The 22,688-nt window shown below is 50.0% G+C and overlaps 1 protein-coding gene across 1 annotated transcript in view; it reads left to right on the forward strand.

Moving 5' to 3' along the window:
• Positions 1 to 2,137: 2,137 nt before the first annotated feature.
• Positions 2,138 to 22,688, forward strand: part of LOC308611047 (uncharacterized protein) — a gene marked incomplete at its 5' end in the record, with an annotated part of 65,394 nt that continues 44,843 nt past the window's right edge. The window contains 3 exons of the mRNA XM_081259987.1: positions 2,138 to 2,178; positions 8,996 to 9,917; positions 10,658 to 10,713. Of these exons, the coding sequence (XP_081116113.1) occupies positions 2,138 to 2,178; positions 8,996 to 9,917; positions 10,658 to 10,713 (1,019 nt within the window). The remainder of the gene's footprint in view (positions 2,179 to 8,995; positions 9,918 to 10,657; positions 10,714 to 22,688) is intronic.

Genomic DNA, 22,688 nt, shown 5'->3' on the forward strand with positions numbered 1-22,688 from the left:
AAGGACAATGCCTATGTTACTGTCTTATTCAACTGGATTTACTATGGGGTTGTTCATTAAAATGAAAATAGTGAAGAAAAAAAACAGCAAAAGAGAGAGATGAGTTTGGTTTAGGACTGGCTGACTTCGAGTTGGCTTTTATTTATCCATATGTAGATACTGATTAAGCAACTTTTGGTGATGTCTGGTTCTCACTAGAGCTACTAATTTGGAGCCTATTTTTCTAGAGATGACATTTACAGCAGTAAACGTGGATTAGATTACCAGGACAGAGAATGCAGAGTGAAAAAAAAATGGGGTCTCAGACCAGGTCTTAATTGCTCCGACATGTAACAGCTCAGGAGAAGAGGTAGGATTTTAGCGAAGAAGAGGTAGATCCCCAGCAAAGAAGAATATGAGAAAACACTATAAATAGTGCTGAGAAGAGTACAAAGATGAACATAACCAGATACTTAGGATAGAAAGCAGGATGAAGAGCTGTCAGTGAAACCAAGAAGAGATTGTTTGAAAAGAAAGGCCACAGTGTTGAAAGTTGCTAACAGTTCAAGCAGTTAGAAAAATAAACGAATGGCTCTTGGTGTCAGATATGACCTTAAAAACCAGTTATTCCAAATTTATTGTTGTTAGTGAGATCCAAAGAAATTGAGGAATATGAAATATGTATTTTATACCATGTTATACATAGTGGCCATCATTATTTTCTCATTTAATTATCTAAAACAGTTAAAGTGCTTACATAATCACATCAGGAGGCATATATTGTCCTTTATTAGGAAAAATTATCCACAATTTGCAAATAAGACAAAGGGAATGTGGTATGTCCTTTCAATGTCATGCAGGGGCATTGCTTAAAAGAATCACCCAAAGATTATGTAATTCTCCAGGAAAATGTACTTGAGTTAGATTTAGCTCTTTACTATTTGATTAGTGCCCAGACACCACTGTAAAGCCACGTCTTAGTTTACAGGTTTCTCACCAGCAAAAAAGAAAAGAAAAAAAAACAACATAAACCCAAATTTATGATTTTATTGCCCCAGAGAATTTTAATTAGTGTCATGTCTTTCATGGTATTATTTTTATTATTTCTTATTCCACTATTTATAAATGCCTTAAAATGTTCTTTGAACCAGCTCTACTATCTCTCTGCCCCCCCCAACAATGAAATAATTTTTAGTTACATTTATATTTGTATAAGTAAGATAATTTTTAAGTTATACTTTCGCATAATCAATTGGTTTACTAGATTAAATCACTGTTTTACTGTAGCAAATAGCCCAGTGGTAGCCTGAAAATTATTGGTTCACTACAGATTATGTGATGAAATATCAAAAAAAGCTTACCTGAGGGCTTCCCTGGTGGCGCAGTGGTTGGGAGTCCACCTGCCGATGCAGGGGACACGGGTTCGTGCCCCAGTCCGGGAAGATCCCACATGCCGCAGAGCGGCTGGTCCCGTGAGCCATGGCCGCTGAGCCTGCGCGTCTGGAGCCTGTGCTCCGCAACGGGAGAGGCCACAGCAGTGAGAGGCCCGCGTACCGCAAAAAAATAAAAAAATAAAAAATAAAAAAACTTACCTGAAAATATTTTTCTAGAAGTTACATTTTATTATGCATAGTAGGATAACAAAATCGAACTATTTCCTTCTCAGACTGAGACTGTAGCACAATAAATGCCAGTTGTTCCCACATCCCAAGTTGAATTGTGATTCGACTATTTGAAATGGAGTAAAGAGCAAACTTTTTTTTTTTTTTAAATCTAAAGCTTCTCAACTACATAGAGACAACAAAAGTGTCAGGATTTAGAGATTAAGAGAAGATTTTAAGGGAGAGTTCTTGAAGTGCTGTGAGTCCCAATCGCAGTCCTCAAGGAAACAAAGTGGAAGGTACTTCCCTCTTCATATAATGTGAAAAAATAACAAGTTTAAGAAGACCACTCAGATAGCTTACCATGGCCCCCCCTTGAGCTTGAGGCGCACAGTGTATTCTTGTCTGACTCATATCCTCCTAAGGAACAAAAGACTGGATAGCTAGGTGGTATTAGGTCAGATCAAGGACAGAGGTGTCTGAGTTGAAATCAGCCTTCTGACAGTTTCTTCACGCTGCCACTCTGGAGGCTAGAGGCTTCCAATGATTAGAGCAACATGAGCGCTGTACTTATCCTCTCTCAAAATCGCACAACCAGGTGAGATGTTACAGTGAAAGCAAGGCTTAGACCAAATTCTATCACTCATAGAAAAATGAATTGGCAAATAGACCCCAGACAGTCCTGAGCTGTACTGTTGCAGCCATATTCAGTCCTATATCCCATAAGTTCATCGGTATTCAGTTCTACATTTAGTACCTTTTCCTCTAGTACGATGACAGATTCCTTCATATCATGGTGGCACCGAAGGAATAAACACCTGGGCTAAAACCCCCACTTGGGAAAATGTTACACCTTGAGTTCTCTAGAACTTGTCCAAAGGCCAAGTATCTGTACAAATTTGCTAGTCAATAAACATATCTCAACCACTACCCGTTTAGCAAATACGTACATATTTGTAAATTCCCTTAGGCTGTTTAACAAGTCCTCTGTTGCAGATTGAGGCAATGATAGTCCAATCGTTTTTAGTTGAAATCTACCTCTTTATGATTTTTCCAGGGGTTCCTTATTTCTCTCAGTAGAAATCGAAAGTTCCTAATTTTCAAATGCTGACTCACTACCCTTAGGGTGAATATTCCTGATTAAAGTATTTCAAGTGTCAACCAAATACCTAGAGGGTATAATACAAATATGTATTCCATAAATGTCACACATGTGATGATGAGTTATTTTTAAATAAATTACTGACATTATAAGACCTAAATTTCTATAGGGTTTCCTGGCAATGGATTGGGTAGGCTGTTTGCATAGGACAAGATATAGGCAATGGCTAAAACTAACCATCCAGAATAGAGTTGCTCTTGGTAACCCTAAAGGGAACCACGTGTGAGAAATTCCCAGTGATGGGGCAGTGGGCTCGGAAGAACCCACGCACCATAAGAGAAAGTGTCAGCTTTAAGCATCTACCAGGCACACACAATATTATTAATCTAGTAAGAGCTTTCATGCCACACTCCAACAACTGGTGTGGATTGAAAACTTCTCCCTTGATGGGGGATGGGTGGAATTTCAACTTTAAATGAAATTCATAATGTTGAAATTAATACAGTGGATTGAACAAAATAATTATTGAACTGAGACTGTGTGTGGAACTGGAAGTTACTGGTGGATTCTTGTTATCTGAAAGTGACCATGGCAGGTATGGGATGTGCACTGCTTTTCACCCAAGGAAGCAAAGGCAAAACAAGTCTCACAGCACAGGGGGAATGGACAGTGGAGGATAAAAATAAGGCTCCTTTATATATGCTCTCAGTGAGTCCCATTCTTCAGTATAATGATTCCTGTCATTCAGATGATTCAGAGTGAGGCACCTTTGAAATAAACTTATTTTTTTATCACTCAGTCTTTTATAGCATAACCATAATGAGTTAAAGGGAGATTCTCTTCCTGTAAGAGTGAGAAAAGGAAAGAAAGTTAAAGTAAGTGAGGGAAACTGAAGACACCATCCTGCCTCGTATGTTTTAGGACATTTTATCTGCAGTTGTTCAAAATTTCAGATTTAAGATGATGTATCAACTTGTTGGCTGAATAATGTCATTCAATAAGCCTGCCCCTAGCTACCTATTGCATGTAGGTTTTCTCTGGGCTATAATTCCTCTCTCATAATCTCTAAAATGACCATTCTAAGTGCTTTTGGCTTAAAAGACTATATTCCAGAAAAAATATAATTGGAGGAAGGATTGCAGATTGGGTAGGAATTTGAATAATGTTATAATTTCTATATATTTAATTACCTTTTCTTTTTGCATCAGCTCCAATCTTCCACTATTTAACATCATTATGTTCACTTATCATGTACATTTCTGTGCAAATTATCAAATGTGCCAATCAAATTATGGGGAAAAAATTGTCAACTAATTTTAGAGTAAAATAAATGATTTATAAAATATTATACTTAACGTATGATCCTTGATAAATTAAAATTAGTTTTTACTATCCTCAGTGATTCTTTTGTTCACATAACATAGAACTACCTAGAGTGACCTGATTCTGCCATGGAACTAAGAGAATCATTAGATTTTCGAGGAAGAATGATGGCTGTAGGGAGACACAGTTGACTGGCTAAGCTGCTCAGATGTTCACACTACCTCCCAATAGGTGAAAAATTGTGCCCTGGAGTTATCACGTCAGAGCTGCCTAATGCCATCCTGACGTTGTCATAAACCAGTGTCATCAATGATCAAGTTTCCCTCAGTTAAGTATAAAACCCCCAGCTCCCCTCCATAAGCTTACTGAGTCTCACTGTACTCTCTCGCTTTGATATCTGTGATGAATTTAACACCTTATAATCAGTAGAAAAGTGTGGTTTTGGTTGGGTGAAACAAGTTATAACTAGAGCTGAGTATAAATGCTGTTATACTCAGGATAGCTATCAGTAATACATGAACTATAAATGCACACATGTTTCCTTTGAGATCAACTCAAGGAAGAAAGGAAAAATGTAAATAACCAGATGATGTAATCTCCAAACAGTGCATCCTCAATTAAAATGAATATAGTACATAGCTTACCTTCCGTATAAAAGGATAATCAAGTTCCCTTAAGGAAGACTGCATGTCAACAAAAGCAAAAATTAAAATTGCAAACAGAACGAGCTTTCTCATGAATTTGTAAGATATAAAGGGAATGTGTGTGTGAGTGTGTGGTTGAGAAATATTAAAGGAAAAAGAAGAATCTGTGACCTTCTTGTTTTCCTTTCTAAAAAGAATATATTCAGAACGTTCTGAAGGTTCTGCCCTTAAAAAATAGATTGATAGAAAGAACTAGTAATACTCCCAGTTATAGGAAATGTAATTTTTAGGAACTTCCCAGCAGGAACATAATAAGTAGGCGAAAACTTGCAAAAAATACAGAGAGTCAGTCTTGAGGATTAGTAATCATGTGATTTTTCCATGAAGACTTTGAGCTGCTGAAATGAGAAGGTTTGTATTTGTTGTAAATAAAACAAGTAAGTACTTATATTAAAACTTGAGAGAAAAATCACTTTTTCTTACAGCCTAGTAAGTTGCAATCAATAGTCTGCTTGCCTAATTGAAATATTTTTACCAATTTATCTGCAATTACCAAAGAAATATCATGTAGAGGTAATTACGTGCTGTTCTCACTTTTTGAAAAATATGTTTTATCAAATAGTGCTTGTATGTATCAATCGACCCTGCACAAATTCAAAGGGAATCTGGAGAAACTACTGAGGGAAATGCATTGTACTTTGCAGCTCCATTTCAAAGTTATAGAGAGTTAAGGATCCAGCTGCTAGTTATAAAACAGTTATGTGCATCTATTTGTCTGACATTTATTATTTTAGCAATATTTCTGTGTAGAAGCAATATCTCTATATTTAAAAGATACATTATTTTACTTTTATTAACTAAGGTCTTTACTCCTTCTTTTTGGTTAATTATAAGCCTTGTCCTTTAGATCCATATAGTTTCATAGTTTATTGGCAAGCACAGAAGACAATATTATTATGGGTAATATCTATTGAGCATTTGCCAGGTGCTATGTGAAGGACTTTACATGAACTAGCTTATTTAATCTACAAAACAAATCTTGGAAGTAGATATTTTGTTATCATCTTAGTTTTTCCAATGAAAAGAAATAAGGCACAGAGAGGTTAAGGCATGCTGTTGGTTGCAGAGCAGGCTGGGAGCAGAGCTAGACTTTGAAGTTAGTAGTTTTCTCTGAAGCCTGATGCCTGACCACAGTGTCATGTTTCCTCTGTTACAAAATACTCAGCCAAATAAAAGGAGAAGAATGTTTCTTATCAACAGTCAGCCTTTCAGGCAAAATCACCAGCGGCTTACAAAAGATGATATTATTTAACATAAATAAGTAAAAATTACTACAAAGCAAAATGTTTCAAGTACCTTAGGAAAAAAAAAAAGGACAGGAGTATAAATAAAAAATTTCTGTAGATGTACCATATACTGAGATAATGCCGAAAGCTCACCAATGGTGTGCTCATAAAGCATTGTTTTAAAACACAATGCATGGAGAACTTAACACATTAGGAGGTTATTGTTCCTTTGACATGATGGCTGAGGGTAGGGCGGGAGGGTGACTTTATCCACAGGCAAACCATTGTTTTCCAAAGACTACAGAATTATTTGTTTCCATGTTATGGCATATAATTATTTTTAAACAAAAATACTCTATTTTTAATCCTGTGTTTGAAAAATGTTGGCACATTTTAGGACTTGAATGCTTTGCAAATATTGGAGAAGTAAGTGTGAGAGCACCTCTCTGTGGTGGGGAGTTATTACCGTTTTAAAAAGAGAAAAACGTTTTTAAAAAAGACTTTTTCAGGAGCTGACAATTATTTTGTGTCTTTTCCAAGCCGTTTGTCTTTCTCCTGACTGCAAAGTTATCCCTCTTTTTCTCTGTTAAGTATTGCTAGCAAATAAGTAACATTTAGGGTGTTATGCTACTTCTGACTTTCAAAGAAAAAGGCACAGCATAATTCTGGATCTTTAGGAAAGTTAAGGATAAGTTAATGACATCATATTTCTTTCTTCTATATTTCTAAGAAAGAATGTCTTAATATTCGTTTCCAGAATACAAAGGGAATATTTCAGTATAGGTCCCCCAGAAGAAGCAGAACTACTAAGAAATGAGGCCCATCTGTCTGTCTTCTCTCCCTGACTTCATGTCCTGTGGACTCCAAGCTCCAGTATCAGACACAGGCAACAGTCTGACCTAGACAATTGTGTAAGGCTGAATTCTTAGGACTGTGTCTGATCCTGGAGCTTGGGGGTCACAAAGTAGGCCGCGAGGGAGAGAATATGGATGTAAAGTAAAGTAGCAACAATCCGGAACCCATACACCAAAAAAAAAAAAAAAAGCTAGAGGCCACGAAAACAGAATGAAACCTATGTGAGCCCTTATTGCCTCTGACCTTGACTGTGTAGTTTTCCTGCAGAAGTCAAGCCCCTTCCTCATGGAACTAAATACCCACACTGGTCCCAGAGTAGAAGAAGCTGAAGGAAGGCCCAGTGGAAGGTGGGCAATGGCAGGCCTGGCCACTGTCTCTCACCAATGAGATGAGCCAGCAGACCAGTGAGGACATAAAATGACTGCTGCTTCACTTCCCCTCCAGTCCCCTGTAAGAAACTCTGCTATATCCCACCCTACCCAGAGACATACAGAAAAGGAATGCTGGAAAGTGTGGTAAGGCCTAGCCAAGTGGCCACATCAAAAGGCCACCATAGCTCACCCCTTGTCAACCCATGCAAATCTCCTTAAACTGTATTCATCTCCAAATATTGAAAACAGCCAAGTCGTGCTTCCACCTAACATGGTACAAATATCCCAGGTCCAACTGAAAACAGATGAATCCCTTCCTCAGAAGAGATACAAAGTCCCTTGTTTGTCTTTGCATGATAGTCATTTTCTATTAATTCGTTCATACTCTCTCACTGATATCCTGCAGCTTAAATACAGAGATATAGTTATGTGGCAATGGGTCCATTCTCATGGAATTAATTAGTCTAACCATGGTTTTCCTTACAGAGCCACAGATGTAATGGTGGAATGGTCTAAGGGAGACTCAGTTATGGTGCCAGCTAGATGGCAATACCTTTCAGGGCTGAGGTGATATCTCCAGAGTGTTCTGTATGATCACCATTCCTTCACATATAGTGCTATATCTCCCACAGTCAGAGTTCCTGGGTCAGGGAATCAAGGGAGGAAAATGGGAGAGGCTCCTCCACTATCACTGCAAGTGATCCACTAGCAAAATATTTGCTTCTCATCTCCATGATGTTAAGTCCAGTGAGATCTTAGTACCAAGGAAAATAATGCTTCTGCCAGGGAACCTGACAATACTTTCATTGAAATAGAAGTTGAGAGTTTGACCTAGCCAGATGGGACTTCTGAATTAACAGGCAAAGACTGGGGTTTCTGCACTAGTTGGAGAGATCCTTCTATCAAGATGAAATTGGGTTGCTACCAAATAATGTGGGTAAAGGAGGGTCTGTATGGAATGCAAAAGATCCTCCAGGGTGCCTTTTAATACTTTCATTTCCTATGATTAAAGTCAGTGGAAAACTATCATAATTCAGGTTGGGCTGCTATGGTCCAGTTCCTTCAGGAATAAAGGTTTGGGTAAGTTTAGCAGGCAAGAATCTATGACCAACAGGAGTGCTTGCTGAGGGTATAGGGTGTACAGGATGGTAGTGGAAGAAGCTTGTTATACATACCAGCTATGATCATGTGATCAGCTGGAGAAACGCAGGCTGTAATAGTTATGAGTACTTCTTCCTTATTTTGATATGAATATGTTTGTGTGTATGTGTGTGTGATAAATCTCCCCCCTCCCACATACACACATCACATCACACATTTTTTTTTCTTTTTGTTCTCCTCTTTCTCATACTCTAATCATGTAAAATAAGATATGTTAATAATATCTAACTCTGCATAACACAAAGAGCTATAAATGAGAATCCATAAAAAGTAGTATTTTATTGGCGAATATAAATGATGAAGAAAATTGAATGTTGACGATTTAGCCTATAAAAGAGAAAGCTAAAGGAACTATGTTTTAAGAAGATGTAAAATTTCTTCTAAAGTGAATCTAAAAGAAAAAAAAGGAAATAGAAAGGAAGTATGGAAAGGAGGAAGGAAACTCGGTCCAAGCTGGGGAGGGGAGGACAAGGGGCGAGGGGGACGCCACCCAAGTGGTCTGGGGTTCGAACCCAGATAGGCGAAACGCGCCGGGAATCGGCTGGGGAAACTCGGGCAAACCTTTTTGGGGAATCACCGCTCCGACACCCCACCGCCCAGGCGCTGCAACGGAGGGTGAGCGGAGGCTGAGCGGAGGCTGAGCGGAGGCTGGGGGAGCTCAAACTTGCGACAGCTGGAGGAGGCGGCGGCGGGCGGGCGGCTGGCTGTCGCCCGAGCGCTGCGCCTGCGGGGGGAGGGGAGGCGGCTGCTGGGAGGGAGGGAGGCCGGGCGGGCGGGCGAGAGGGCGGAGGGAGGGGGAGGAGGAAGAGGAGGGAACCAGGGAGGGGGGACGCGTTGGGATCGCGGCGTGCGGCGGCAGACGGAGCCTGGGCTCCCAGCGGCGAGGGGAGGCAGAGCTACGCTCCTTGCTGAACGCGGACCGAGCTCGGCGGCAGCGGGGAAGACGCGCCGGAGCCCAGACCGCGACCGAGAGCGGGAGCGAGGCGGCAGCGGCGGCGGAGGGGGAGCCCGCGAGCTGCCGGGCGGTGAGCCCAAGCCGCGCTGTCGCCGCGCAGGGAAGACTTGGCCAACACACTCACACACACATACACACCCAGCCCGAGCGGGCGCTCGCGGCTAATCGTCAGCATGGCGCTGGGGCTCCTGCCCGAGCGCGGGCGGCAGCAGCGGCGACGCGAGAGCTGCTGAGCCCGGCCCAGCCGCCGGAGCCCGGAGGATCGCGCGGGGCTGTCGCCACCTGCCCGGAGGCTTTGAGCCCGCCCCCGCCCCCACCCGGCCCAGAGCCCACCCCTCGGCGTGGCCGACCCCGAGGGCAGCCGGCTGGCAGCAGACGGCGAGGGAGGCGAGCGAGCGCGGCGCCGCGAGCGGGTTGCGGGCAGCGGGGGACGGCAAACTTTGCTGTTCGCCGCGCTTCCCCGGCCCGGCCCCTTCTCCCATCGCCAACGTCGCCACCCCACTTTCCTCCAACCCCGCACACCTCTCCCCACCCACCCCACCTCCCGTCGCTCCTCCTCGCCGCCTCGACTCTGCTCCGGGGAAAACTTCAAAGCGCCGGATCGCAGGCTCCCTGCTTACTCCCCGGCTGGGGATTTCAGGTCAGTGCCCGGAACACCTTTCCCCGCGGAGGCCGCGCGGGCTGGCGGGCGTGCGTGCGGCGGGCTGCAGTCGGCCCCCTCCCTCGGGGCCCAGACTAGCGGCGGGTGGCTCCTCTGACTCTCTGGCGTACCCCTCGAAGCTTGTGCCTCGCGCTTCACTTTGGCTGCTTTGCTCGCTTTCGTTTTTATTTCCTAGCTGTAAGTTATTAAAAGTGCAGCCAACCTAAGCGGCCCGGCGTGGGCTTCGGGGAGGGAGGGGCGCGGCGGGGGTGGGGGGGCTGCCGCCCCGCTGGGGGCTGAGAGGAGAGCAGGGAGTTCGCGGATTGGAAGTTTGCAGGCAGTGTGTGTCTGTGTGCGCGGGAGCGCGGTCGTCGCTGAGTGCCGCGAGTCGGGCGGGGGGGTGAGCTGGGCTGGAAGCTGGGAAGCTCGGCTCGGCGTTAGCTCGCTAGCAGGAAGGGGAGGGCGGCGGGTTCCCGTCTGCTTTCTTTTTCGACTCGGGAAAGAACTGTAAAAACCTCCAGCCGCCGCTGCCTCGTCTCACCTCTCCGGGGGCAGCTCGTTCTTGCTCGTGGAACGACGGCGTGTGCGTGCGCGAGGGTGTGTGTGGCGGGCGCCCCGGGCCGAGCCGAGCTCGACCTGCCGCCGCTGCCGCGCGACTCGGGAGGGGAATCCCGGTTTTTTGTTTTTTGTTTTGGATTGCTCCAAAGCGTGAATCACATGGATTTAAAAAAAAATACTAGGAAATCGAGCAGAGCGAGGGGTTCCGACAAGGCCCGCCCGCCCACCAGCCAGTCAGGTCAGACGCTTTGTTTTGTAAATGTTCTTTAAAAATTTTAATCTGCCACCCTGGTCCACCCGCACCTTCCCCGCGACGTCGTGGGGTTGGTTTTAAGTTTAAGATCTACCCCCAGGGGTTGGGGTAGATCGTGCGGGGGCGGGGGCGGCGGCGGGCGCGGGGGCGAGACCTGGGTCCTCCTCTGGGTAGCGTGGAGTCTGGTGGAAAGCCCTGTAGGGCGTGTGCGAGTCTGCGGCCGGAGGAAGTTGGTCCCACTCGGAGGGCGTGCGGCGCAGAGGCTGAGGGCGAAGAGGAACTTGCGCACCCGGGCGCGATCCTCGGCCGAGGCGGGGAGAGCGAGGCGCCGCTGCGCCGCGGGGCCCGCGCTCGGAGCAGGTGGGCGGCTGCGCTGCAGAGCCTCCGCCAGCTAGGGGGCTCGGGGCGGCGGCGACGTGCTCCTGCTGTTGACCAAGCAAGCCCCGGGGCGCCGTGTGCGGAGTAGGGCGGCTCGAGGCACGCGTGGTCCCGACGGGCTTCCCGCCGCCTGCACTCTCGAGTGGGCACGTCCCCGGGTCCCTGAGACGGCTGAGCCTGGCCGCGTGTAGGCCGAAGCCGGGGCGAGGCTTAATTTGCAGTTAATGAATCTTTTCCAGAAAGTCCGCGATCTCCAGCCAGAGGCTGTGAGTGCCCGCGCGCACGAGGGCGCGCGCCGCCGGCGTCTAAAGGGTTGGGGGGTTGCGGGGATGGAAGAGCGAAGGAGGGGGGAGGGTTATGTGTATTTAAAAACAAACCTTAAAAAAAGAAACCAGCGCGCTTCAAATAGGTATTCGTACAGCCTCTTGTGTCTAGAGTAGACAGCTCAGGGTTTTAGCTGGGTTTTTTTGTTTGTTTGTTTCTTTTTTGAGAGAAGGCCAGAGGAGGGGTAGTGGTATTTGATTCTAGGGGTAGTCTCTGGAGAAAAATCCTTAAAATGACTTGGGAATAAAAACGAGGAGGAAATGGCCCACCCCAGAAGGTGGTGGGTGGTGAACGCAGACAGACTTGGGTATTTGTAGCCATCTGACACTTCCTGTGGCACTGGAAACGGACACCGCGGGCCGAAATCAATCCTTACGAGGTGTTGGATTCGGTTTGGCCAACAGAATTGCTTGTGTGGAAGTCATTTTAATTGTCGGCCTCCGAGACTCCTGTACGTGGACACTTGGAAAATACATTTGCTTCTCGACCCTTCCCACTCCACCCCCGACCTGTTATCTGGTCTGGGCTTTGCAGTGTTGGTTCCCGTGTTTATTTTGGGCATGATTTCACCGCGAGGAGGAAGGGGGGAGATGGCGGTGATTAATATGCCGTCCAGGTTTAACCCGAGGCTGGCCTTTAGTGTGCGGGTTTACGCCGCCACTCACCGGGATTGCCTGGGGTAGTGGAGGGGGGGGGGGGGGCGCGCGCGCGGGGTTCGGGCGCCAGGCGCTCCGCGGGCAGGTCGGGGTTGGGGCTCGGACGGCCCCAGCGCTGTCCTTTGAGGCGCTGTCACCAGTAGGTGACTGAGAGTTAATTAGGAAGTTTTCTCCGGATCAATGGGCCGCACAGCTCATTAGCGATTCTCTCCAGCCCTTTGCAGGGCCGGCCGGGCCTGTGCCTCCCACAGAGGCCGGGGCCCCGCGGCCCGGGCTGCGGAGAGCGCCTCTGGGAAGTGGGGAGGGATGGGCGGCGAGGGGCGACCGGGAGGCGAGTGTAACTTGGCCGGGCGGCGCGTTGCGGGCGGCGCCTCGAGGCCCGCACAGCCCGCTCTTTCTTCCTGCTCTCGGTCGCCTCGACTGTGTCTTTAACTCGCTCCCGCTCGCGTCGCTGCCTGGCTGCTCCTCCCCGCCTCCCTCGCCTATCTCTTGTTCTCTAAGCACGACGCCTGTGCTCCCCGCCCAGTTTGGGATTAGACAAGATAAAAATAGGACTGCCCAGCGCACAGAGCTGTGACTGTGCCCCGGCAGCCGGGCTGGCGGGAGCGCTGTGGGCCGGGGCCGGGGCAGACCCGCTGTGCGCTCGGGGCAGCCCGATCCCGTAGAGTCCCACCCCGACCCTGCAGGCGCGGTCACGCTCCAGCGTTCTGTCCGCCGGGAACCGTGCGGGCAGGGGGTCCTGGGTAGGGTCTCCGCGCTCTCGCGGGTGTTGTTGGTGTGCCTGTGATAGATGGGTCTAGACAGGCATGCAGGCTCCCTCCCGGCTGAAGGACGGGAAGCGGGGGGCGGGCCGCGGAGGCGGCGGCAGACTCCCGTGAGCGAGCGAGCCTTCGGGCCCAGCGACCAGGGTGGAGGGAAGGCTGCGAGGGTTTCTCTTAACCCTTTAAAGACGATAGGGAGAGTGGGGGTGGGGAGTGTAGTAGAAATTCCTGGAGGCAAAGTAGCCCCCTGGGGAGAGGAGGCGGGAGTCTGGGCTTAGGGTTTTCCTTTCTCTTCTGTGTATGCAGTCTCACATCCTGGTACATTGGGCTCGATTCTTCGACGAACCAAACGCAGCTGCTAGGTGATCTAATTTGACCCGATACTTCTCAATGGGGAAGGTGTGAACACACACAGTGGGCACCCTCACTTAAGGAACTGAGTTGGGGAGATGCAGAGGTTAGACCTTACCGTTCCCAGCGGCCCAGTATGTGAAGGTCTGCGCAGAGCTTTAGTCAGTGGGGCCTCTGACCGAGAGTGTTGCCTACCAAAGACCCAAGCCTGAAATGCCTGGCCAGTGCATACAGGTATGCGTCGGAGAGAGCAAAGGGGTCCTTGAGTTGTCTATGTAAATAAAAACACTTTTAACCATGAACTTGTGGAGAGTTCAAATAAGATATGTGCCGGGAGGCAGCCTCCAAACAGGAGTTGGACAGTGATGTGTACAAGATCGATCATTTGTATACACATCCATGGGGTCAACATTGAATGGGTCTAAAAATTTAATACAACTCCGCAGGCATTGGTCTCGTTCTTTCCCTGAGGTAGAAATTGGTGGGTGGGTTACCCTATAGAGAAATGAATCATTAGTCACACTCCTCTCTCCTTCCCCCTCCTCTTCCTTTTAGGGTTTGGAGTCTTAGGGGATCCTCTAGTTACATTAAACTGCAAACCCATATTGGTCTGGGAACGAGCCCCATTATAGGCAAAGCAAGAATGTAAGTCGTGGGGAGGTGTACGTATTAGACAGGAATGCACAGATTAAGATGTGCGCCTGAATGACATGTGCTGAGACAAATCAAGACACTTGGGCTCTGGTGCCCACATGGAACAAGAGATACAGAAGAGAGAAAGAACTGGCCGCGAGGAATGTAAACATGGGTATGCAAATACTGAGACCTAGAGCGAGATTCTAGGAGAAAATCCCAGAGTTTGTTGAGCTGGAAACTGGAGCAGAATTTCTGTAAGTTCCTTCGAGAGACAAAAGCCCATTTAAAGGTGTGAAGAGGGTCACTTGGAAACACAAAAAGCATTCACATGCATACATCCATGCTTAGATACACAGGCTGAATGACAAAAACTCCTCGATGCCTGATGAAGATTTTCCTGCCCGGTGAGACAGAGCAGGGCACGGAAGTGTGGGCCACACGACCACATTCGCACACTCATTCACTGGGAAATACTGTGTCTTCGGCTAGAGGGAAACTGAGGGCGACGGTGCCTAGCTAAGGGTGGATGGCCCTTGGTTACTAAGATTGCTTCTGGTTATAGTTTCTTCGCATCTAGAGTGGGGAAGAGAGTATGTCTTGAGCAGGTAGGAGGATTTCTGAAAGATTTTTGAGTTCTGGACCCTGAGAGGATGGATGGTGGAGGAAAAAGAGGAGTAGCTTTGCATTCTGGGTCGGAAGCAAGGGATGTTGCGCTCCTCTAAGCCCTGTTTGCTAAGGTGGCGCAGGGCCTAGTGAACTGAGAGAGACTGAACCGAAAGAAGTGCGAAGCTCGGCCTCTGGGCGGAATCAAGGGGGGAGGTATGCTTTCTTTCCCCCCTTGAGGAGACCGTGCGGGGACGGCCAGCGTAGGGAGGATTAGCAGGCGCCTCTGTGACCCCAGACGCGCGCGTAAACTCGGCTTGGGTTTGATTTGCCCGCGGCGTCGATTTGCCGCGGTCCCTCTTTGTCTGAGCCCAGCCGGGAATTCCAGCTTTTATTGGGAAGACCGCACTCGGGTGGAGCCCGCGGGGCTGGGCAGGAGGCTCGCCGGCCTCCGAGCCGCCCGAACCCCAGGACGGTCCTCGGGAGTGCCCAGCAGCCCCGGCAATGCCACCTCGGTGGTTTCCTCGAGGGCGGCGGGCCCGGCAGACCCAGCCCGGCGGGGCGGGGGGCCTCACTTGGGCCGCCGTACCGCCCCTCTCCCCGCTGGCCCCACCGCTCCCCCGCCCGCCCGAGGAGCTCTGAAGGCCCTTTGTTAAGCTCCAGGGTCACACCCGTGCCCCGGGGGCCGCGCGGGGGCGGGAGGACCTTCTCCTGGCTGGAGGAGCCCGGCCCGACCGGGCTGCCTCGCCCGAGTGTAAGGCCGGCAGGATTCCGTCTGTTTGCAAGGCTGGCTGCGCTGCCGGGGCCTAGATGGTGGCGCTGGCTTGAGAAGCAGCCGGGGCAGGAGTGGAAGGTCTTCTCAGGCCACCCCCGTGGCAGCCAAGCCGCCTGTGCCCCGAGCACTTGGCCGTGGACGTCTCCCAACCTCCAGCCCGGCCCGACGGCTTTCGCTGGTTGCCCCCCATGTGTTCCTCCGGAAGGGATAGCTGACTTTCTGTTGGATGGGAATTGACCAACGAACTTTTCCCCCCCGCAACGTTTCTGTAGAAGGCCCCCTTTCCCAGCGCAGGCTCATTTCCGCCGGCCCCTAGTCGAGGGTGTTGGAAATGGGGGGGGGGCGCGTCCCCGCACTTCGTTATTTCTTAGAACCATGTCTCCCCGGCCAGCCATCGCCCCTCAGCACCCATGGGCTCTGGCGCCCCGTGATTAGACTAGCGGGGAAGTCCGCTAGGAGAAGATCCTGACAGCATAAAATAGAATTTGATCTAAAAGACAGTTTCCAGTATAATCTCATTATGCATCACAGACTCCCGGTGTTATTTTGTGGAAGGCGGACAATGATCAATTTACATTGACCCGGGGCTGGGCGAGCTTTTAGATGGTAATTGCCATATTGATTTGCATGCAAAAAGGAGACCTGCTAAAATTAAAGACCGGAAGCTAAATGAAACTAAATTTCTTGTCTAGGTGCAAACCAGAGGAACTACTGGGGGGAAGAGGGTGAGTCAGGTCAGGGTGCCAGGGGCAAGAGCAGGTGAGAGGCCCAAGAGCTCCGGGAGGTCACAGATTTGGGAGCGATCTTTGCCCTGGTGATTTCAAAACGTGAGGAGGGGGCTTGTATAGGGTATGGGGACCCAGCAGGGAAAAGTTATAAACAGGCACTATTGCATTGAAGGCACTGGGATCTTTTAATGCTAATAGTAACTGCGAGGGGGGGAGGAGAGGTTTATAGGGTTATAGGGGTCTTCCTGCACCATTTCCGGCACCCCCCATTTCTATTGTTCTACCCGAGCGCTCATAACCGTGCCAAGAGCACCCAAATTCTTGCATCTGAAGAGTTAAATTTTTTTTTAAAGACAGGCCTTAAACTTCCCCCGCCCCCCCTCCCCCCGCGTCTGGTCTTTCGAAGAGAGCGAGAGTAGGGGGCGGTTCTGCATGCCGCTGCGGGCAGGCCTGGACCTTTGGAGGCTGCGGGAGTTCCTCCCCGGACGCAGCAGCAGCCCCAGACTCGGCCGCACGCCGATCGCTTTGGGAAGCGGCTCGCTCCAGGTGGCCCAAGTGGCGGGGGCGGGGGAGGGTCTGCCGGGGCCAGGGACTCACGGTGCCCGGGGGCGGGAGTCACCTCCCTGGAGGTTGGAAGGGCCTGCACGGAGGGTGTGGAGGCGGGAAGGCGGGGGCTGGAAATCCTGTCCCAATCGGCGGTGATGGCCAAGGCCGGAAAGTTTAAAAAAGAGAGAAAGCCACTGGCTGCGAGCCAGGGGCTGCCGGGCCGCCGGGGCGTGTTTGGCTGACTAGAGGGGTGAGGACCCGGCTCCGCCATCGCCTCGGTCCCTCCCGCTGCGGAGGCCCTGGCCTGCCCCAGGCGCTCCTGGAGCCATTTCACACATCCGGAGCCTCGGCCACTGGAGGAGCCACCCGCCCGGGGCCGGGAAGCCGCAGGGGCGGCTGAGTGTCCGGCGCTCCTGCCCGTTCCCCTTCCCACCGAGCTGAGCTGGAGACGGCCCTCGGTCGTGGAGCCTGTGGCGTCTGTGGCATCGGGTGTGGATGGTTCCCGGAGCTTCTGAAAGCCCGGGGCAGACCAGGAAATTGAAGATGGGGTGGGGAGGGGATGTTGAGCGCTGACCCTGCGCTGCTGGGATGAGAAGTTGGGGAGAGGAGAGATAACCCCAACCTCCGGCTTGTCTCGGGACTTGGCTTTTTGGGGGGACCCCCAGGAGTCCAGGAGGGTCCAGCATCTTGCAAGCCGCTTCCCCCTCAGTTGCCTCCCCAGCCCACTTTGGTCCCTGAGTTTTTCATTCAAGTCCTAGGAAAGGTAGATGTAGGCAGTCTTTCCAAAGGGCTTTTGCTCTGTCTAGATAATTTGATTTATTGCTTTATGTGGCAAGCCTTCTTCTAGTTCCAGGTGTCAGCACTTTTTATAGAGACCTAAGAGTAGCACCCACCTCCCACTGCCTGTTCTGGGCTCCTGGAGGAGGGGAAAGTGGAGCCTTGTTGGGAACCCCTGGCCTCACACCAGGGTGTTCCAGTGTAGGGAGATGGGTAGGATGTTGGCAGAAATTTCGAAAGAGTTCACATGGACCAAGAGATTTCTGGGTGTAGGAGAAACTAGGGTGCGGGCTCCTTGTGGACCGAATTTCATAGGTGTTAAGTGCTATCCTTTTACTCTGTATTGGAGTACAAGGGCCAAGGAAGGCTTCCGAACTTCTTGTGGATTCTGGATGGCACAATTTGACCAATAATTGGCTCCTCTCCTCAACTCCAGGACTGAGTTTGACCGTGGCCCATTTTTACTAGCTGTGTGACCTTGGGGGCAGGTTATTTATGGCCTCTGAGCCTCAGTAAGTTTCTTCATTTGTAAGACTGGGAATAATTTTCCACCTTTAGGATCAAAGAATACTTGGCACATAGTAGGCCCGGAGGATTAGTAATTGCTTTGAATGACTGGTCAGATTCCTATAGGTTGCTTCTCCATCCCCTGCTGCCCCTGAGATGCCCGAGCCCCCCCCCCCCCGCCGCAAGACCTGCGTAGGCCAGTGTCTGGGGGCCAACCTGCAGGTTAAGCTCCCCTCCAAGGGTATTCCTGAGGCTATTCCTCCAGGTCTGCCTCCGTGGGTTCCTCTTTCCCTTTGTTACAGTTCTTTGCATTCTGGGCTTTAAAGGAATCCATATGAAAAGGCTGGGATTTTTTTTTTCTCCCCCTAAGTGGGATCATTTATATGGTTAGGAATTGATTCCAGAACCGGTATCTAGGTGCTCTTTGGCAAGTCCTCCCGTCATTCTTTCGGGGAGAGGGAACAGCAGCGGCTGGAGGGGAGAGACCTGGTGGGAAGAGGTGAAAGGGTCTGGCCCACTGCAGGGGCCAGAGGTGCTGTGGTTTGTCTGATAGGGATTAAGTCTGGATGTTATGAGGTCTCAGTGTGGTTTTCAATAAAAGTCTGTCAGGGATTGCTTCTTTTCTATCGATATGTATTTTAAAAAATTACTAGCATGAGAAGAAAACCAGACCTGTATGGATCCAGGCCGGTAGTGAGCTACTGTGATCAGGTTTCCTACTAGACTCCCAGAGGGGAAGTCAGCGTTTGATTGAAGCTACACTTGGTTCTTGACTCTCTGGGGATGCCTGCTCTGAAACAGGAGCGCTCCCTTTCTCTCCTCCCCCACCCCATCCCCCTTTTCCCTTCTTCCCCTAAAAGCCTTTGTGCTGAAAGAGCTTCAGTAGGCATGAGTCCCTGGTACCTCTCTAAAGAATGCCTTTCAGCCTTTGCTGACATTGTTTTGTGAACAGTGGGTTTTACCAGGCCAGCAGTTTTCCCCCCATCTTAGCTCACTATTTTAGAGGTTCGAGTATGCGCAGGATGCGCCCAACTGCAGTGCTTTCCAGTGTGTGTAGCCAGGGCCTTGCCTGTAATCTGAAGACACCTTAACCTTTGCCCTAGGTGCCCCCCCCGGGGGTGGGGGTGGTGAAGGTGGGGAGAGCAAGGACAGGGGATCGTTGTTGAGTGTCTGTTTGTTTTCTCCAGCCACAGAGGCAGAGGGGTGGAGTGGGGCGAGGCCGAGAGTACGTTCCAGCCTTGGGTCTGATTTAAAACTTGGTTTAATTGGAGAAACTCTTAGGCATTTAACAGTTCTGTACAAATGCAAACTTGAAATAGCTCTAGGCCTACGTCAACTAGGAAAGAATAAATGAAGTACAGAGATGTCCAAACTATGTAAATCCTAGAGTTGTCTGCCCTCCCATAAACACATGACAAGTGCCAAGGCATTTCCAGTCAAAACACCCATGGAACCAGCAGCCTCCATCCTTTGTATTTATTATTTTATTAACAGCATTTTACACAGCATTTAACAAGCACAGCCTGCCTGCTTTCCACCACGGCTCTCAGCAGACTGAGGGGTGGAAAACAGATGGGGGTGGCGAGGAGTGGTCTCTAGAAGAGACTTCTAAGCTGGAGAGATCTCTTCAGATGGGCAAGGAAAAGGAACATTTGGGGTTCCTTTCTCCTGGCCCCAAAGAGAAGACAAAAGTAATGCTTTGGAGGAAGAAATCCCCTCTCCCTTTTCCGGAGGAAAGTTGTGCAGATGTGGTCTGTCTAGTCTCCACTTGGATTCCAGAAGGTGTGAAGCAGGGTCTTCTTTCCCAACACTCTGCCCATCAGTTATTGGTGCTTTTCAAAGAATAAGTATTTGTCTGCTATCATTATTCTATATCCTGGTGGAAAGTTTATAACGAAAACTAATGCCTTTCTTAAGTCATAAAATGAGCCTTGTATGATTATTTAATTAAAATCTATTTAAGGACCGATCAGGCATGTAATTTGCGCTAATAATGACGATTATGGAAATGTTCGACTTAACCAAAAATCATAAAAGGAGACATTTTGGTCAGTGGGGCGACCAGGAAGGATTCAGGGAGTTGGACGGTTTTCCGAAACGCACGAGGCTTTGGGCTGCAGAAAGTGCCGGGCTGCCTAGCCTCTGGGACCACGGTAGAGAGGGCTGCAGGACCCCAGGCCTGGCCGGGGCAGGCCGACCCACACTTTGCTGAGCAGAGAAACCGACCCTGGGAGTCTGAACAACCTTTATTCCCAGCTGAGGAAATGGGGGAGGGGGCCTGGGAGGAGGAAACTCTGGGAGAGCTGATGAACCGCACAGAACTCTGCGCGAAATGGCTGTGTTCTCTTGCTTTAACAATCAGCAGCGACACACGCATTGCTGCCTCGGCTAGCCTTGGCTGGAGCCTGGAGGGGTGGGGGGAGGGGGGTCTCTTGTTCCGGAGAAACCTGCCAGCTGCTGGGCTTGGTGCGAAGGCAGACACAATGCTGCTGTTGTTGGTTTGATCTCTAACTGGATTGTTAGTCTGGCTTTAACTGTGTGGTAAGGGGGGAATGTGAAGGCTGTTTACAGCGAGTGCAAATAATGTGACAGCTGTTGGTGCACGAGCAGCGCTGTGCCTCCTCGGCGCTCACACAAAGCGCGCACTATGCAGGCCCGCGGAGAGCTGCAGAGGTGGCCGCCCCTTGCTGGCCCGGGAGCCCTCGGATGCGCTGCGAGAGAGCCCTGGGCGGCGGCACCCGCCCCCCCGCACCCCGCGACATGCATCTTTCTGGCTCCTGGGATCGTGGTGGACGTGCGCGCTGGTTGGTGTGTTGTGGTTTAGGGAACTTGTTAGGCAGAGGTGGCAGGAGAGGGCCTGCGGGGTCATGAGTGTCAACTGTCTGGAGGGGTTTGGCCGGGATCTGTTGACCTGGGGCCTCAGTGGCTTGTGACCGGGTTGTTAAGATTTGGGAAAATAACTTTCCGCCCTAAAGCAAGCCTGTTGGAAAGAATGTATTATTAACTGAAGGCTTTCTGGAAATTGCAGAGGCTCTGAAGGCCGTTGTTCTTCCTCTGAAATGGCCCTGTTATTCAGACAAGTTCAAGAGACGGGCGGCCGCTGTGTTCTATGCCCTCGGCCCTGTTTCCTGGATTGGAAACACAAGTGTGTAGGTTCAGGACCCGAAGGGGGGTGAATGGGGGTGGGGAGGGGTGCAAGTCGGCTTTTGATCACCCGCCTCCCTTTGCCTTCCCGGTTTTTAAGAGCGCTCTTGCCTTTCAGCTGCAGGACCAACGGTGCTGTCTTGAGGTCTGCCCACAGCGCCACCCACTCTGTGACTTAATCAACTAAATGCCCAGAGCCCGGCCTTCTCTGAGTTCCTGGTCCTCTGCCAGGCACTGCGGGGAGGCGCCAGGGTGGGAGGGAGAACAGTTGGTGGGTGGCAGCAATACCCCGCTGGGCCGGTCCAAGCTGGCGGGGCTCAGGATGGTCCAGAAGATGGGCCTGCCCCTGGGCTGTCCTGGGGCAAGCTGGGTGTAAACACCACTCCCCCCAACCTCAAGGTTGAAGGCTTCCGCAGCCCTGGCCCCCGGGCTTTGGAGGATCATTTAGAGCTGACTTAACTCTATATCCTGCCCTTCTGTGTGACTTCGGCCCCTGAGTGTACAGCTTGCAGGATATCTGCAAATTATGGGTCCACCTCCGCCCCACCCTGCCCCCAGATCTACTCTCTGGGTTATAATGTGGACTTCTACATCTAGTTGGGTTCCCTAGTGGGGAGCTGGGAGATGCTTCTGGAATGATACATGAACTTCGGTGCCAGTTCTGTAAACTGGTCTCTTTTTATGACGTGTGCCATTTTCTGTAGGAATGTTGCTTGCAAAACGAGTTTCGCCTTGGAGGAAAAGGGGAAAGATAAACAAGCCTGCAACGCCAAAGCGCTGGCAGTCTTTCCCTCCTTCCAGCTCTCTTAATGCAGCCGGGCTGCATTTCCAGGATAAGACTCGTGCTTGTGAAGAGGGACTCTGGTTGGCTTTTTTTTCCCCCGAAGCAAACGCAAATCAGAGAAAAATAATTTTCTTTCAACGATATGCAACGTATTAGTCTCTTGTTATCGTGCTCCGAGGCAGGCCTCATTTGCGCGTCTGCCAGCTCGCTCACATCTGCTCGGCGCTGTTTGGGGCATTTTAACCTTGGTGGTGTCGTGTCTGGTCCCACGGATCAAGGAGGAGTAATTAAGCTCTGAACAGCTAGAAAAATTCACGGGCCCCCACGTCTACCGCAGTTTTCCCACAGCTTTGTTTGGGGGTGTTCCGGGTTCCAAGATGAACAGACGTGGGGTTCCTATTGTTCCTCGTAAAGAAAGTGGGCGCCCCCGTCCTCCTCTGACCCTCACCCCCAGCCTTCCCAGGACTCCCAGGCTGCACACAATCAGCAGGGAAGCCGGGTGCAGATCACAGGACCCTGTGTTTTATGCATCTTTCATTCGTAAAAAGTTCCTTTGTGCTTCCTGTGTGTACTAATGATAGCTGTCGTTAATAGCTTTCTGGTATAGCGTTCCTTGTGGGGGGAGGAGTTTGCAGTGAGTTCACTTTATTTCTACAAAGCCCTGATGGAGGCTGCAGTGCAGTGACACCCCCTCTAGAGTCGTGGTCTATGGATCGTTTATTCTGGATTTGTTTCCAGGTTGTGTAGACTCCAAGTGGGATCCCAGCCTGTAGGGACCAGACCCGGGGGGGTGTGGAGGGTGGGTGGGCGGGGAGGAGTGGAGTAAGGTCGATTAATTGCATTCAACCGAGGTTTCCTGTCCTGGGCTGCTGCCTCCTGTTGAGGGACACCAGCTTCCAAATGGGGCCCCCTCTTGCATACACGCGTGGTTGTGTGTGGCACAACCGTGAAAGAAAGTGAAAGGAACAAAAAGCCGAGGCCTGGCGTGGG

Source organism: Mesoplodon bidens, assembly GCF_964165515.1.
Source record: "Mesoplodon bidens genome assembly, contig: HAP1_SCAFFOLD_154, whole genome shotgun sequence".
Taxonomy (NCBI): Eukaryota; Metazoa; Chordata; class Mammalia; order Artiodactyla; family Ziphiidae; genus Mesoplodon; species Mesoplodon bidens.